We start from the raw sequence: 16,755 nt of genomic DNA, 5'->3' as shown, positions 1-16,755 counted from the left end.
CCAGGCCTTGACCCGCCCCTTCCTCCCACCCCAGATTCGAGAGCGGGGGTGGAGGGGTGGGGTCCTCTTTGTGCGGGAGAGAGGAAGGTGGACAGCGCCGCCCTGTGGCTGGGAGGTCTGGTTGGGGCGGTGCATACCGAGTAACCTAAGGCTGTCAGTTTCGGGCTCGCTCTAGCGGAGGACGGTATAGAGACTGGGCTTATGAAGAGTCCGGGGGGGTGGGGGAACAAATGGGTTGCAGGTAGTTTCGTCGGAGGGACATTAGGAATGGGTACAGGGAATGAGGACACGAAGGTAACGCGAGAGCAGCTGAAAGACCCTCCGAGGAAATGGTGATCCCGAGCTGGGGCCTCCATGGGGGAGGGGCGCGAAGTCGGGGACACGCAGGGAAGGCCAAAGCTTGCAGGACGGGGAGAGGGGGACAGAGGACAAGTAGAGAGGGAACAAATAGGAGGTACTGGACATTGGAATATGTGGGAGGGGCTGAAGTGGTCGCGTTGTTGGATTCGGGGTAGCAGCCTGGGAGTAAGAAGCCCGGACAAGGGGAAAACACTTCATCGTTTTTGTTTTTTTTTAAAATTATTTATTTATTAATTTTTGGGTCTGTGTTGGGTCTTCGTTTCTGTGCGAGGGCTTTCTCTAGTTGCGGCGAGCGAGGGCCACTCTTCATCGCGGTGCGCGGGCCTCTCACTGTCGCGGCCTCTCTTGTTGCGGAGCACAGGCTCCAGACGCGCAGGCTCAGTAGTTGTGGCTCACGGGCCCAGTTGCTCCGCGGCACGTGGGATCTTCCCAGACCAGGGCTCGAACCCTTGTCCCCTGCATTGGCAGGCAGATTCTCAAGAACTGCGCCACCAGGGAAGCCCCACTTCATCGTTTTTGAGACTCATTGGAGGTGGGGGACCCTCAGGGAGGTTAAGATGGGAACTATGCAGAGGGGTCCCAGTTGAGCACGAGAGTCTCGCCAGCAAATTAGAGCAGCCCTCATCTGCTACACCGGAAGTGGCGAGGTGCGGATCTGAGGCCTTACTGGAGCGGAGAGGCGGGCGCCAGAGCTTCCAGGCCCGCCCCTTCAAACTCCGCCCCGCCTCGATCCCTCACCCCCCGCAGCCTGCTCCACACTCCCGCCTCCCGCCCGACGCTGCCTTATAAGGAGCCTCCAGCGGGCGTTCGGTTTGGCCCCGCCCCCTCTAGCCTCATGTCCTAATAAGGACATCTAGGGCATCCCGCAGCTAGGGGCGGGCGGGAGCGCGTCTCCAGGGTAACTGCGAAGTCTCCCTCCCCCTCGTCGTTGCTCTAGGAAACTCCGAAGCTCAAAAAAGGTGGAGCCAGCCTCCTCTCCAGGCAGGGCCGCTCGCGCGAGGCGGTTGAGCTGTGGCCCCCGCCTGAGGCTCCCCGGAGCTCGGTTGGTGGGCGATGCGGCGGAAGGTCCCCGACTACAACCCCCGGCATGCTCTGCGACGTACCCCACTCTCGGGAGTCGCTCCCCGGGTCCTGAAGCCCAGCCTTCTGGCTCTTCATTTACACCCTTTATTCTGCATATGGGATCAACGCCCCCAATTCTCTTGTTTGCGACCCTGTCTTCTCTTCCTGCAGAGAAAGAGGGCATGGCCTTTGTTCGAGGCCAAAGAAATCTTCCCGGACTCCCCCACCCCAGTTTCTTTTTTTGAAGGTTATGCTCCCACAGAGTTTCTGTCTCAATTTCTGCCGGTACTAATTAACCATATGCCTGGTTACCAACTCGAGAATGAGACTCAAGTTTGGTTTAATATCTATTTCCGCTTTTCACTGTTTAGTAAAAGGCACATAATCCTTGAATTGAATGCACAAACCCCTGTCTCATGATTTTGGCTTATTACCTCATGATTTTGCCAAACACCCTAAAAACAAGTACAAATCTCTATTTTCAAAGATTTCCTCGTAGCCTTTCCCTTGCGTTTTTTTCTCTTATTTTATTGACGTTGCATATGGCCTTTTCTCAGTAGACAAGAGTGGCTTTACACATGGAGGATGCTTAACAAATGTTTATTGGATAGAAGGTGCCTTATACTGGCGATTCTCCTTGCTCTAGGGCTGGATTCCAGGCCAATGAATAGGTGCTTCAATTCGGAAAACCAAAATACTAACTCACTGAAAATTTTCAGACCAAAGGATCCAGATAGTGCCAAGATGGATCTTAGGAAAACCGTTTCCCTCCGAGGTAGAGAGCGCGAAGTCGGGGCTCATTTTCAGGTCATATTACCCAACGCCGAGGCCTTCGCTCAGCTCCGAGCATTTCCTGGGAAATTCGACCAACGGGTGCGCTCTCCGTGCCATAGCCCCGCCTCTCTCGGCTGTTTTGAACTACATTTCCCAGTATGCAACGTGGAGCAGGGAGGCCGTCAGGTGAAAAAGACTCTGTTACCCAGCGAGCCCGAAGACGGCGCAGGACTCTCGGACTTCATTTCCCGTCGGCCCGCGGGGGGAGCGCCGGAAGCCCGCCCCGCCCCTCATTGTGCGGCTCGTACTAAACGGAAGGGGCCGGGAGAGGCCGCGTTCAGTCGGATCCCGGCAGCAGCTGCAGCGGCTCTTGTCTTTTCTGGCTCTCCTTGCTATCTCCTTTTCTTTTCCGGAAACATGGTGAGCGGCAGGCCATGGCGCCGGAGGGGAGGCGGCTGCGGGTCGATCATCTGCGCGCGCTAAAGGGAACGGGGGAGCGACGTCGGCATCCCCTCCCCCAGCTCCCCGGGCGGGATGAGGGTCTCGTGCTGAGGGGCGGGCGGCGCCGGGACGCGCGTGCGCGCCCGCGGGCGCCGGTGAGGGCCGGCTTGGACGTCGCTCGCGCGCCCCCTGGACTCCCTTCCCCTCCCCCACCCCGCTGTTGCGCCCGCGCGGACAAGGGCCGTGGGGGAGGGGTCCAGGGCGCGCGCGCCCGTCCCTCGCTGAGCAGCCGGTGTCGCGCGCCGCGGCGGGGCCGAAGAGAGTCGGCTCACGGGGGCGCGCTCGACGGGAGCACGCGGCATCCAAACCTGGCCCGGGGGCGGCGAAGGAAAAGCGCGCGAGCGGTCTCGGCGCGCGCGCCCCACCCAGGGGCTGTTCCTATCTCCGCGTCACCCTCCCTCTCAGGCGGGTCTGTCTCGAGAGCAGGTGGCAGGGATGCTCGCAAGGGGCGGGGGCGGCGCGGCTAGCGGGGATGCGGGGGTGTCCGGGTCCGGGCGCAGGCGCCTGGGATTAGAGACTTGCACCGCACAGCACAGAGCGGACAGCGCGGAGATCACGGCCGTGCTCGGGAGCTAGCGAGCCCACAAGGCGAGCTGGGTTCGCAGACTACACCCGGCGGAGGCTGGAACGGCGCTGTCGGCCGGCGCGTGCGCACACGGTCCGGCCTGGCTGCTGGGCCCGAAGCCGTGGACCAGCGGGGCTGTCGGCTTTCCAGGATGGGGCCTGAGGGTGGAGCCGAGTTTAGGGAAGTGACCCAGGCGGGCACCGCCCGGAAACCACCCCGTCCCCTGTGTTCGGCCCGAGGGCTGCGAGAGCCGAAGGTTGGGTAATTTGTCCAGGCCCGCAGCGCAGGGGAGCGATAAGCTTGTCGGTAAGGGCGCTTCCTTAGGGTTGAGGCCCTGGAGGTGTTGCTTCCTCTAGGTACGGGTTTTTTTCGGGGAGGGGGCTGAGTCTAGCCGGTCTCCTTTCCCCGCCTACTCCGGAAGCGGCTCAATCACGTGGCCGGCTTCCTCTGCAGTTCCGGGAGCGGGGGCCGATTTCACCGTGGACAGTCTCACCCCCATTCCTGGCTAGGGTGGACCCCAATACGACCCAGAATAGAAGTTTAAAGAGCTCTCACGGAGCTCTTTGAGTTTGGGCCTTTGAGTTTGGACTGCTAACTTCTATCAGCGACCTTTGGGGCCTTGCATTTTTTTCCGGAGAACAGGGAGTTGTCGGGTAGGGCCGTAATTAGGGGTTTGTTCTTCCTTTGGTTGTAGGAAGACTCCAGCAGAGAAAGGGATACCTTGTGTGATAACTGCGTTGAACAGTTCTGATGGGCTTGCTAGAACTGTTGAGCACCGTTGGTGACTCCTCTAGCGTTGTGGGTCCTGGTTCTCTCGTAGATGACTATGACCTGGTTGTCTGGGTCCCTTTCTACTCTCTGTGAAGTTCTGAGTCAGCACTATGCAAAAGCTGAGACTGAGTACCGTGCGTCTGTAGGTTCTTTTAATTCTGGGTTCACATCTTGGCCAAGACTTTGCTTTTCACAGGTCTTTAATCTAGCCTGCAGGATGTCGGAGTGGGGAGGAATGGTGTTGAGTTATGTGATCAGAGGTCTCTTCTGTGGCGGCTCTTCTGGGGTTGTGTCACATCTGATCCTTTGACAGTGACTTGGGTGGGAAACTAGTGATACTTGTCTTGGGAAGGGGATTAATGATCTCTTGGGGCTGAGGACTATATTTGTTGACATCTAGACAGATTTCCTAAGAAAGCAAAGGAGGGACTTCAGGGCACGTCCCAGAAACTTGTTCCTTATGAGGTGCGTGTGGCTTGTCCTCTAGGCCTCTGGCGTGGCTGTCTCTGATGGGGTCATCAAAGTGTTCAACGACATGAAGGTGCGTAAGTCGTCGACACCAGAGGAGGTGAAGAAGCGCAAGAAGGCGGTGCTCTTCTGCCTGAGCGAGGACAAGAAGAACATCATCTTGGAGGAGGGCAAGGAGATCCTGGTAGGTGATGTGGGCCAGACTGTAGACGACCCCTACACCACCTTTGTCAAGATGCTGCCAGACAAGGACTGCCGCTACGCCCTCTATGACGCAACCTATGAGACCAAGGAGAGCAAGAAGGAGGACCTGGTGTTCATCTTCTGGTGAGCTTCTCCTGCAGGCCGTAGCTCTGCCCCACCCTGCTTTCCCAGGACAGGAAGGTCTGTGGCTCCTTGTTAACCCAGAGGTGTGCGTTTCAGGGGAGGGTGTTGTAATAAAATGCCTGTCAGTGAGGAACTTGATAAAAGCTTGAATGTTAGGGGCCAGCTCAGGGGTTTCTGGAAGTCCTGTATCGCTTCAGGGCACTTGCTAGACTTGGAGGAGGGGGCTTTGCGGTAAGTTCTCTGATTCTGTTTCCCTCCAGGGCCCCTGAGTGTGCACCCCTTAAGAGCAAAATGATCTACGCCAGCTCCAAGGACGCCATCAAGAAGAAGCTGACGGGTAAGGGCCAGCGCTGGTGGTGCCGTAAGCCCTTGCATTCAGGCCTTGGCTGCAGGGTGGGGTGGACGGCATGGTGGAGGAGAGCTCTCTCTCTCTCTCTGTCTCCTCTTCACTGCCTGCTGGATGTAGCCTTATCCCGCCATCTGTTCTGCTGGCTCCTTCCCAGCTGCAGCACACCCACCCCCGCCCCAGAGCTCCCTCTCACAGATGCTCCCCCTTCTCCTCCACAGGGATCAAGCATGAATTGCAAGCAAACTGCTATGAGGAGGTCAAGGACCGCTGCACCCTGGCAGAGAAGCTGGGGGGCAGCGCCGTCATCTCTCTGGAGGGCAAGCCTTTGTGAGCCCCCTCCAGCCCCCTGCCTGGAGCATCTGGCAGCCCCAGACCTGCCCATGGGGGTTGCAGGCTGCCCCCTTCCTGCCAGACCGGAGGGGCTGGGGGGAACCCAGCAGGGGGAGGGCAGTCCCTTCACCCCAGTTGCCAAACAGCCCCCCCACCCCCTGGACCTTCCTCCTCTTCCCTCCATCCCTGACGGTTCTGGCCTTCCCAAACCGCTTTTGATCTTCTGATTCCTCTTGGGTTGAAACAGACCAAGTTCCCCCCAGGAACCCCTGTTTGGGGGGGACCTGTATTTTTTTTAACGACACCCCAGTTCCCCCCTTGTTCCTCCCTTTTCCCATGCTGCCAACTTCTAACCACAATAGTGACTCTGTGCTTGTCTGTTTAGTTCTGTGTATAAATGGAATGTTGTGGAGATGACCCCTCCCTGCGCCACCTGGTTCCCCTCCCCCTTGCCCCTGGTCACAGCCACTCATGGAAGCAGGACCAGTAAGGGACCCTCAATTAAAAAAACAAAAAAAACACACAACAATAAAAAGGCTCACTAATGGGATGTTTGTTTGGAGGTTGGGGCCCAGGGGACCTTGGGAGCGGGTAGGCTGGGAGGATGTGTAGCATCTCTTCCCTAACCCTCCTTCCAGCCAGCCCCACACGCCCTCATTTGGCGCCAGTGACTAGCTGAGTCTCCTTTCTGACAGTTCTCTCTCTATATCCTGGCGTCATAGTTGGCACCAGCCTGGAAGGTAGCTGAGCCAGGGTGTGTCTGCTACTGGCTGCAGGGGTTCCTTGAACAGAGAGGCTTAATCCCTGAACTGGTTTCTTCTGTTGCCTTGACCCAGGTGGGCAGTAGGACAGTGAGGCCCATTCTGTGATCCCCTGTGCAGTCTTGCCCAGATGTGGGCCCCGAGACTGCAAGTTACTGGTTGCTTCTTGACCTTTTTCTCCACTTTCAGTATTTGGTCTTTGGCTCTGCTCTCTCCCCTGGATGGCTGACTCATTTATAAGGGCTGGGTCCAGTGGCTGCTGTGAGTCCAAAGCCAGGTTGAGTCTTTGGCCTTCTGCAGATGTGGCTGGGGGCCAGGGTGGGGCCAGCCAGGTGGAGTCCAGGACTTCAGACCCAGGTGTCTTGGGCTCCACCTTCCTGTGTTTAACCAAGAGAGTGTTGGCTGGAGCCCCACGCTTCTTGCTGGCATTGCTGTGGGCTCTTTTCCAGCCCTGTGCTTTGGGTTTTCGCCTGCCCTGCAGGTAAGGTGGAAGTGTTGCCCTAGGGGTGGTGGTGATGGAGGATTTATACCCTGCCCCCTCCCCCCCTCCTGCCATCAACTAAAAAAAGCCTGGAGTTAAAGAGCTGGTTCCTTAGTGCCTTGGAGCTGGCCAGTATCTCTGGTAGGGAGGCAGGAAGGGGTAGTTCCATTTTACTGATTAGGAAATGGGTGTAGAGGATTTATAATTCGTTTTATGCGTGGTCTGTGCCAGGGTTTATGGGGGTGGTGGCACGCCTTGAAGACTGCTCCTGGATTCCAAGTTCTGGGTCTTGTACCTTCCCACAGAGAGCACCACTGGCACTCTGAAAAGCGGCTGAAGACACTGCAGGGGTGTCCCCCGCCGTGTTCCCCCAGGATCTGGTTTCTACCATGGTGCCCCGATAGAGGATGTACTTGGTGGGCCCTCCAACTGGGAAGTCAGGACAAGCAAGCCTCCTTGCTACAGAACCAGGCTTTTTATTTGTGAACAAGCTGGAGACAAATGAACTCAGGGGCCAGAGGTGGGTTGAGGCTGCCCCATAGCCTCTGGGGAGGGAGGTCAGGGCCCCTGGGTTTCCCCAGGTTAGGGCTCTGCTTACCTGTGGCCAAGTGTGGTGCCCATGCTGCCCTATCTTGCAGGGCCTGGCACCTTGGGGTAGGGGTAGGCCTTGCCCTGAGAAGTCACGGGGCATGGTGAGTGGCTCCTGGGGTGGGGAAGGAGGCATCTTGCTGGGGTGGGAGGTCGGGGGGCAATCTGGTGGCTCTAAGGTTCCCCCTTGAGGATGACAAGGGTGTTCCGGAGAAGCAGGGTGCTGGCCTGCAGAGGAGAGGTTCTTGATGGCTCCCATCTGCTGCTACCCCCTCTGTTACCCCACCTTGGGTAGCCCCTCCGTCCCCACCCCTGTCCTCAGCAATAACAGCTACCATTTATTGAGGCCTCACTACCAATGACAGAAGGGAATGGTCCTGATCCAAAATGGGGAACTGTGGTCCTGAACAGCTGGGGCTGCTCCTGGCAGCCTGACCTCCCCCCGAGCTCCACCGCACCCCCCATGCGCCAAGACACTTGATAAGGGCCTAGAGGCCCAGCGGTGGGAGGCCAGGAAAGCAGCAAGAAGGCTCGGTGAGGCTGGAGGGCTCACCTTAGCGTGTTTGAGCTCCAGCTCCGCCAGCTCGATGAGGTTCTTGCGGAAGGAGGAGACGCGGCGGGATCTGAAGTCCATGAGCTCTGGAGAAGAGAGGAATGGGGACCCCGGCAGAGTCAGCAGTGCAGTGGCAGGGGCTCCAGGGCCGTGGGGCTTACCCTGCTTGGCTGAGTCGGAGAGGCGTTCAAAGCGCTGGCAGCACAGCTGCTGGTGGCTCTCGGCGGTCCGCACCTCCCGGTTCCTGGTGCGCGCCTTGTCCAGTGTCTTGTTGGCGTTCTCATAGTCTGCCAGCGCCCGCAGCCGCCGGTACAGCAGGTCCTGGGGCCGGCAGGGGCACAGGATCCCTGGCCCACGGCCCTTGCCTACCTGCCCGCCCTCCCTGGTGGCTCCAGCCCTGAGGTCTGCTCTGGGGCCACCTCTCACCTTGGCTGCCTGTGAGTCGCGCAAGTAGTACCTCAGCATGTCCGACAGCTTCAGGTCCTCGTCAGAAGCCACTCGGCCCTCCAGTTTCTGAATCAGGAAAGTGGAGGCTGGGGAGGGAGCTGGTGGGGGGGCAGCTAAGGACTGGGAGTGCTGCTGTTCATCTAAATACCAAGTAGGGTCACTTGATACCCACGCTATGTCAAGCCCTGTGGTTCAGGGGAGCAGGCCAGGGAAGGCTTCACAGAGGAGGTGGCATCTGATCTGGATCTTGGGGGTTGAGCAGGGCTTAGACGACAGCCAAAGGCTTTGCAGGTGTGCAAGCCTGGTATGTTTTCAGGGAACCATAAGTTCAGTGGGGCACTTGGGCAGCAGTGGGCCAGATCACAACAGGCTTAAGATGCAAGCTAGGGACTTGGGGCTTTGTGTCTTGGATAGTTTCAAGGAGGGATAGGGTCACTGAAGGGCCCTGAGCAGGGAAGAGATGGGGTCCAACGGACATTTTAGGAAGACGGGCACACTCTGGTGACTTTCTTGGAGAGGAGTTCAGGAAGAGCGTGTCTGGGGCAGGATGCTGGCAGCACAGAACAGTCTGCCAGAGGCACGTGGCACATCCTTGTAAGTGCCTCGCCAAGCCCACTTCCCACCTCCTCCCCCATCACCACACACCCACACTTGAGGCTGGATCCCTGTCTCCACTCCATCTCTCATTAAACTAGTCTGCAGAGTGAGTCCAAGTTATCACTGAACAATCCAAAATGACCCTGGAGCTTTCCCCTCTCCCGGGACACTCTCTTCCCTGCAAAGGATCATCGGGTGGCCTTTCAACACAGAAGGCAGTACTCACCCTTAGTCGTTCAAAGAGCTCTGCCAATTTGAGGAAGCTCCTAGGAGGCGGCGGGGAGGAGTTAGGGCAGGGGTCTTAGGGATTGCTTAAAGCTTCCCTGCCCTGGTGAACCTTCCCTCTCTTTCTCTCCCAAAGCCCAAGAGGAGCTTCTGCATCTCCCGCTAGAGCTGATAGTAGGCTTCCATGGAGTGACCCCTCATGGACAGACACAGTATTACAGGCAAAGAAAGAGGGCAGAGGAGCAAGAGGGAGTCCTCACGTCTTTAGCTGGTTGACTTCTTGTGTTCCCAGACTGCTCAGTGCAGCTGAGATAGGGATATAATCATCTGCCAGGCCTGTTGGGGAAGAGCCGTCTATCAGAGCCCCTTCGTCTGCACATCAAGTCCCACCCCTGGTGTTTGTGGCCATGGACAGACACAGGGCATTTCCTGCTCTCTACTCTCCCCTGGGGAGTAGGGCCACTGGGGGGGATCCAGGGCCCCTGGGGCCCTGCGTACACTTGTGAGAGTGCATGACTCTGTCTGCCCGAAGGCAGGCGTCCCGGATGCGGGTGTGGTACTCCAGCAGGAAGGTCCTCTCATGCTCGAAGAAGTCATCCACCTCCTAAGGGAGCCAGACAGGACCCACTCACACCGAGTCACCAGGAGCAGTGCAGTCTCGGGCTCCTGGGCGTGGCACAATCTCCCTCTAGGCAGGGCCCCATCAGTGGCTTCCCTCCCACAGGGACCCAGGGTCTCAATCCTTGCTGGGGACTTGAGGCCCTGGGTTGAATCCAGAGAGGGGGCCCCCCAAGTCACCTTGAGCCCTGACATGCCAGTGATGAGGGCTTCATCTGCAGACTTCACAATATTCCTCAGAAACCCCCCAAGGAGCTCCTTCCTGTTCTTTCCTCGGACACTCAGCTGAGGCACACGTGGGGAGGGTGTGACGTCAGGGTGGGCATTTGCACCTCCCACCCCGGTCATATACCACTTGCCGAGCTGGTGAGATAAGAGGCCTGAGCCCACTTAGAGCCTTGCCCCCCACCCCTGGGGGGACCCCAGCTCTGTGGCCCAGCTCACATCCTGGCCATATTCCAAAAAGACAAAGAAGTTGTGATCTCGACGCAGGGTGGGGTGGGCCGCCAGGCGCTGCAGAAAGACTTCATGCATCGCAACTGTCTTCTTAAAGATGGCCAGATACTCCCTGCAGAGGATGGCAGGCAGCTCGCGGGCCCTCCCTGGCTCCTTCCCCCCTCCTGCCCCCTTCCCCCTCGGCAGGCCTGGAGCGAGGAGCAGGGTCCTAAGCGTCCACGGGGGACAGTCAGGGGAGAAACCCTGGGGCTGTCAGGAGAGGCTGGGCTGGGGCTTTGTCACAGACAGGAACGGGAGGCGGCACTCACGCTTCCAGCTCCTCCTTCATTTTGGCAAGCTCTTCCCGCGTGATAGAGCTGTCTCCCTCACCCAACTTCTGCAGTTTTTCCCTTGAAGCCTCAAAGTCTGGCCTTGGAGGGGCTGGGGGGATCTGCTCCAAGGAGGGACAGAGCTGGAAGTCCTCTCATCGTTGAGAAGGCCGTCACCCGCACCCCGAAGCCTGGCCCAGCCTCCCGGCCGCCCCCCGGTGCCCAGGCCGGCCCCTCCTCACAATGAGACCGGCGTACTCCTCGTTTTCCACGTAGGCGTTGTGTAGCCAGATGAACTCCTCATGATGTCGCACGACTGAGAACTCGGTCCGGGCGAAGTGAGGGACGCAGCTCTGGAAGCCAGGGAACCTAGCTGAGGTGTCTTTCCTCCCCTGCCCAAACCCTACACCCACCAAGCTTCCTGGGCACCCACTTTCGGGCCTCCCCAATCCCACATCCCAGGGGAGGCCCAAGTTGGGGCTCACGCGTCCATGACTACCCTCAGGAGGGTGGACAGGGGATGGTAGTACTTGGGGCCTTAGGCAGGCAAAGGCTGTACGAGACTAGACAAGATGCCCTCTTTCTCAGAGGGCCAGGGGCCAAGAGCCAGGCTGAGGAGCCGGGCCCAGAGGCTACGCGGGCATCCGCGCGCCGGGCTCCTGAAGCAGCCATCTGAACCCCCCCTGCTCCGGCGCAGCCTCACCTTGGTTTGAACAGTGAATTTCACCTTGTCCCGCTCGCTGACGGCATCAGAGATCTCCACCTGTAAGGAGCTGTCTCCCTGCAGGTCCGGGGACATGGAGGAGGGCTGTGGGGGAAGGGAGGTCCCTGACATGACTGACCACGCCCCCCCCCCCCCCCCCCCCCCCGCCCATCCTCGCCGCAGGCTTCTGGTCCTCCTGCAGAGCCCACCTCAGCAGCATTACTCCCACCACGCCCTGGGGTCGCCGGCTGTTCCCCCCCACCCCCCGCTGTTCCCCCCCACCCCCCGAGGGATCCTGATAAGTCACTGCTCAGGGATTCACAATGACACTTTCCCACCCTGCCATCCTCTGAAGTAGGCAGAACTCTCCCTGTTTGATAGGCCTGGAAGCTGTGACCACCAGAGAGGTGAAATAACTTGGCCGAGATCACACAGGTGCAAAGCAGCAGGGCCAGATTTGAACAGTTTCTCGGTTCCAAACCCCATGCACTTCCTCAGTTACCGGCCCACCCCTTCTCAGCTGGTTACCTCAGGTACCTTTCACCAGGTGTAAAGTGAGCTGGATAAGATGGTCCCACCCCTTTTGAGGGGCTCCTGAGACCATTCCATTCACTACGTTTGGTACCAAGAGGCACTGACTTGGAGGCCAAGCACTTGTATTTTTTCTCTAAGTGAAAAGATCCCTGAGGCACCAAGTTACTAGTTCATCCTTACACTGAGCTATCTCAACAAGCATTTAGTGAACACCTGCTATGTCCACACCATTGTGCCAAGAGGTACTAGGGAGAGAGGCAGAGGCTCAGAAGCCACTCTCCCTTCAAGTACTACTCACCAGTATATAAACTGACACCGGCCCACCTCTCACACCCAGACGCCTCCCTCTCTCCTCTCACAGGCTTTGGCACTTATTTGGGACACTGTGGGGCCACTCCTAGACTTCTAGCACCATAGATTAATTTTACCTGGCCTTGAGCCTCATATCAATGCAGTTACACAGTATATACTATTTTGTGTCCATGTTCTTTAGTGAGACCCATCTATGTCATTCAGTGCAGTGTTTCTTTTTCATTGCTGTGTAGTGTTCCATCATATGACCGTATCGTAGTTTATCCATTCTACTGTTGGTGGTCTTTTGGATTATTTCAAGTTTGGGGCTATTATGAATAAAGCTGCCATGAATATTCTTGCATATATCTTTTGAGGGACCTAAGTACTCATTTCTGTTGGGTACGAGAATGGCTTCATCAGAGGGTAGGCATGTGTTTAAAACGCTTTCATAGATACTGCCAAACAGTTTTCCAAGGTGACTGTACTAATTCACACTCCCTCCAGCGTTGAATGAAAGTTCCAGTTGCACCACATCCTTGCCAATACTTAGAACTGTTAGTCCTTTTAATTTTAGCCTTACTGGTGGAGGTACAGTAATACCGCATTGTGGGGACTTCCCTGGTGGTCCAGTGGTTAAGACTCCATGCTCCCAATGCAGGGGGCCCGGGTTCAATCCCTGGTCAGGGAACTAGATCCCGCATACCACAACTGAAAGATCCCACATGCCGCAACTAAAAAAAAAAAGATCCCACATGCCACAACAAAGATCCCGCGCACGGCAACGAAGATCCCACGTGCCACAACTAAGACCAGTGCCACCAAATAAATAAATACATCTTTTTTTAAAAAAATAGTGCATAGTGGCTTTAACTTGTATTCCCTGGTGAGAAATGATATTGAACACCATTTCATGTACCTATTAGACATTCAGATATCTTCTTTTGTAAAGTGCCTATTCATGTCTTTTGCTCCTCCCTGCCATACTCTTTTAAAAATCAGATCATCTTTCTCTTATTGATTTGTAGGAACTCTTTAAATCTCCTGGAGACAAGCCCTTTGTCAGTTACGTTTTGCCAATATCTCCTACTCTGTGGGTTGCCTTTTCACTCTCTTAATGGCTTATAATTTTACAAGCTCAACATATCAATCTTTTGTGGTTTGTGTACTCTTGAAGAAGCACTCCTACCCCAAGGTCATGAAGATATTCTCCTATTTTTTTCTTCTAGAAATTAACAGTTTTAGGTCTATGATCCATTTGATTCATCTTGTATGCAGTGTAAGGTATGTGTTGTGATTCAATTTTGCCCTATAAATAGCCAGTGATTTTACCACTATTTGTTTAAAAACACTATTTTTTCACTATTGATTTGTTTTGGTAGAAAATCAATTGACCTCATAAGTGTGACCAGTTCTGTATTCTCTGTTCTGTTCCACTGATCTATATATCTGTATTTTTGATAATATCACACTCTCTTGATTACTGTAATTGACAGGCAACGTTGAAATCAGGTAGAATTAACTTTGTTCTTTTTCAAAATCATTTTGGCTATTGTAGATCCTTTGCATTTCCACATAAATTTTAGAATCAGCTTGTTATTTTCTACCCCCAAAGAACTTTCTGGGATTTGATTGAGATTACATTGAATCTATAGATCAAATTGAGAAGGACAGACGTTTTTACAATATTGAATCTTCCAGTCTATGAACATGGAATATCTTTCCAGTGATTTAGGTCTTCTTTAATTTTTCTCAGTAATTTTATATATATATAAATTTATTTATTTGTTTATTTTTGGCTGCGTTGGGTCTTGGTTGCTGTGTGCGGTTTTTCTCTGGTTGTGGCGAGCGGGGGCTACTCTTCGTTGTGGTGTGCAGGCCTCAGTAGTTGTGGCTCGCAGGCTCTAGAGTGCAGGCTCAGTAGTTGTGGCGCACGGGCTTAGCTGCTCTGCGGCATATGTAATTTTTTATTTTGCATATTTTGAAACTGTTATTAGGTGCATAAAATTGAGGAGTGTTTTCCTGTTGAATTGACTCTTTAATCATTATAAAATGTTCCTCTTTATTTCTAGTAATACTTCTTTCTTGTCTTCCAGTCTGAAATTGATAAAGCCACACCAGCTTTCTTTTGGTTAGTGTGTTCATAGTGTACATATTCCATCAGTTTTTCAATATTTCTATGTCCTTATAGCAGGTTTTTTTTGTTTGTTTGTTTGTTTTGCGGTACGTGGGCCTCTCACTGTTGTGGCCTCTCCCGTTGCGGAGCACAGGCTCCGGACGCACAGGCTCAGCGGCCACGGCTCACGGGCCCAGCCGCTCCGCGGCATGTGGCATCTTCCCAGACCGGGGCACGAACCTGTGTCTCCTGCATCGGCAGGCAGACTCTCAACCACTGCGCCACCAGGGAAGCCCTGGCAGGCATATTCTTAACCACTGCGCCACCAGGGAAGCCCAGATGTTTGTTTTTTAACTGTACTTTTTGTTCCATTCATTATTATTGTAATTACTGATATAGTAGGCTATAAACCTGCCATCTTACTTTTTGTTTTCTCTTCATCTCATCTGTTTTTTGTTCCTTTATTCTTTCTTTCTTTTTTTTAAAATAAATTTTTATTGGAGTATAGTTGCTTTATTCTTTCTTTCTTGATTTCTGTTAGATTACTCAAGTATTTTATGTTATTTCATTTTCTCTGTTATATTTTTACTTACATATTCATTTATTACTCTTTTCATTTCTCTATATTTATAGGAGAATTTTGAAGAAGCCAATGATTACTCTGGAGGACATGGTCTAATAACAGATTTTCAAAGAGTCTGGCATCTACAAAGGTTAGGGGTGCACCCATGAGTTTGACAGCCCAGTATATCCTTAGAACACATAGCATCCACTATTACTGGTAACAGTAATAGTAATATAATAGCTAACACTTATATTTGCTCTACTTATATGCCAGGCATTGGTCTAAGCATTTTATATATATTAACTAATTTTTTTAAAGATTTTTTTTGATGTGGACCATTTTTAAAGTCTTTATTGAATTTGTTACATTATTGCTTCTGCTTTATGTTTTGGATTTTTGACCACAACGCATGTGTGATCTTAGCTCCCCCACCAGGGATAGAACCTGCACCCCCTGCATTGGAAGCCAAAGTCTTAACCACTGGACCGCCATGGAAGTCCCTGTGTTAACTAATTTAACCATGAATATGAACATAGATAAACACTGAAACAGATGCTTTCTGTTCCATACTTTGGTCTCTCACCCCTCTCACTTCTTCAAATTCCACTGATCCCCATTCCTCACTTCTTGGCTTCTCCGACACCCCCATGGCAGGCTCTGCCTCTGTCCAACTGCCCCCCACCCCCAAAGTCTGGCTCATTGGTGCAATAGGTCCCCAAGTCCCCTGTCTCCTTCCTGCTTGGTAACTGCTTGAGGGAGATGGGACTTCAAAGATGAACCACAGCTGCTCCATCCTTATCCTCAGTCACAGTCCACTAGGCACATTCCTCCTACCCCTAAAAGTGTGCACCTCTGTATGCCCCACCCCTAACCATCCTTGGCACAAGGATGCTCAGAAACTATTTGTTGAATGAAGTCAAGAGGAAAGAATGAATGGTCTCATGATTACATGAACATAGATACACAAGTGAAGCCATTAGTGCTGAACAGTATTCCCCCACCTTGGGAAAGGAGGAGGGTACTCCAGCCCCTTCTCAATCCCTAACATCCTTCCTTCTTCCCCATCAAACCAGCATGAGTCGGTCCTGGGAAGGGGATGAGTAAGAGTGACGGGTCCTTTTCCATCTGTCGGGGCCACGGTAAACCCTGCCTCCTTTGACATCCTCACCAGCCCCCATGCTGATGCCACGGAAGCGCCCCACCCCCTTGCTCAGGTCTCGCCTTTCTCTAGCTCATGCGTGGGCACGAACACACACACACACACACACACACACACACACACACACACACACACACACACACACACACACACACACACACACACACACACACACACACACACACACACACACACACACACCATTCCCTGATTGGGCATCACTGGGTATCATGGAGTGCGGTGAAGGTTGGGAGGGTGTTTGCATCCTTTCTGTACCTTGCTCTCCTTCCCAGCCTCTAGGTGCTCCTCCATCACTCTCGTTCTCGACTACAGCACACAAGAATTCCGCGGCGGGTTACTGCCCGCGCGCTCCCGTAGGTTGGTCCCCGGTAAATCGCCCCGAGGAACGGACCCAGTGGGGATCCTATCAGCTGACAGAGGCACTCTCCCCTCCCTACCAAGGAGTCACCTGGAGCCGGGCGTGGTTCCACGCCGTTCCCTCGCAGCCGCGCCTTTCGATTGGGTAGCAGGTTTACCGTGCGGGACGCCATTGGCTGCAACGCCTGTCGTTCCTGTGCCTGGGCCCCAGCTTTTAAGGGGCAGCGCGGAACTGAGAGGGCCGGGAACAGCCCACAGCTTGGAGAATGGAGTCGGGGGCCGGGGGGGGGCTCTAGGATCGCAGAGGTCTATTGTCGCGTCAGCCCACGCCCCAGGCTGGCTGACTCCCGCCCGCCGCCCCTCTGGGCCGCGCCTTCTAACGGCCTGGCGCGGCCTGCGCGTGCGCACTACCCTAGTCTCGTGCCCTCCAGGCGGTGGGCGGGGCGGCAGGCCAGAGGGCTGGGTGGA

General features: G+C 54.7%; 2 protein-coding genes across 12 annotated transcripts; one reads left to right on the top strand and one right to left on the bottom strand.

The window, feature by feature from the left end:
* The first annotated feature begins 2,151 nt into the window (after positions 1–2,151).
* Positions 2,152–6,057, top strand: CFL1 (cofilin 1). The gene is made up of 4 exons (XM_033861099.2): positions 2,152–2,616; positions 4,521–4,828; positions 5,089–5,165; positions 5,396–6,057. Exons 1-4 carry the CDS (start codon positions 2,167–2,169, stop codon positions 5,506–5,508), a joined length of 948 nt encoding a protein of 315 aa, XP_033716990.2. The 5' UTR covers positions 2,152–2,166; the 3' UTR covers positions 5,509–6,057.
* SNX32 (sorting nexin 32) lies at positions 5,458–16,665 on the bottom strand. Of its 11 annotated transcripts, none has more exons than XR_012333606.1 (14): positions 16,186–16,351; positions 11,245–11,349; positions 10,784–10,894; positions 10,542–10,663; positions 10,222–10,345; positions 9,958–10,062; positions 9,658–9,763; positions 9,420–9,495; positions 9,161–9,200; positions 8,317–8,403; positions 8,052–8,237; positions 7,891–7,976; positions 7,348–7,565; positions 5,458–6,743 (listed from the first exon to the last, which is right to left on the bottom strand). XR_012333606.1 is itself a non-coding variant. In XM_073809168.1 (13 exons), the coding sequence occupies exons 1-13, from the start codon at positions 16,219–16,221 to the stop codon at positions 7,430–7,432; spliced, it is 1,320 nt and encodes a 439-aa protein (XP_073665269.1). In that variant the 5' UTR covers positions 16,222–16,351; the 3' UTR covers positions 7,208–7,429. The 11 variants fall into 11 exon arrangements, 9 of the variants coding, with proteins under 9 accessions (XP_073665269.1, XP_073665271.1, XP_073665266.1 ...); XR_012333607.1 differs by having other exon boundaries at positions 5,458–6,645; XM_073809168.1 differs by lacking the exon at positions 5,458–6,743 and having other exon boundaries at positions 7,208–7,565.
* Between the last annotated feature and the right edge of the window lie 90 nt (positions 16,666–16,755).

The sequence above is a fragment of the Tursiops truncatus genome, chromosome 8 (assembly GCF_011762595.2).
Source record: "Tursiops truncatus isolate mTurTru1 chromosome 8, mTurTru1.mat.Y, whole genome shotgun sequence".
Taxonomy (NCBI): Eukaryota; Metazoa; Chordata; class Mammalia; order Artiodactyla; family Delphinidae; genus Tursiops; species Tursiops truncatus.
Note: the sequence above shows the minus strand (reverse complement) of the source record. Positions and strands in the feature narration are given on the sequence as shown.

Excerpts from the sequence above, each read along its gene's own strand:
- CFL1 (XM_033861099.2), top strand. The coding sequence starts at position 2,167 with ATGGATCTTAGGAAAACCGTTTCCCTCCGAGGTAGAGAGCGCGAAGTC. Across the intron at positions 4,829-5,088 it reads GACCTGGTGTTCATCTTCTG|GGCCCCTGAGTGTGCACCCC; the intron begins GTGAGCTTCTCC and ends GTTTCCCTCCAG. Across the intron at positions 5,166-5,395 it reads CATCAAGAAGAAGCTGACGG|GGATCAAGCATGAATTGCAA; the intron begins GTAAGGGCCAGC and ends TCTCCTCCACAG.
- SNX32 (XM_073809165.1), bottom strand. The coding sequence starts at position 16,221 with ATGGAGGAGCACCTAGAGGCTGGGAAGGAGAGCAAG. Across the intron at positions 9,496-9,657 it reads AGTCATGCACTCTCACAAGT|GCCTGGCAGATGATTATATC; the intron begins GTACGCAGGGCC and ends CTTCCCCAACAG. Across the intron at positions 9,201-9,419 it reads GAAGTCAACCAGCTAAAGAC|GAGCTTCCTCAAATTGGCAG; the intron begins GTGAGGACTCCC and ends GCCGCCTCCTAG.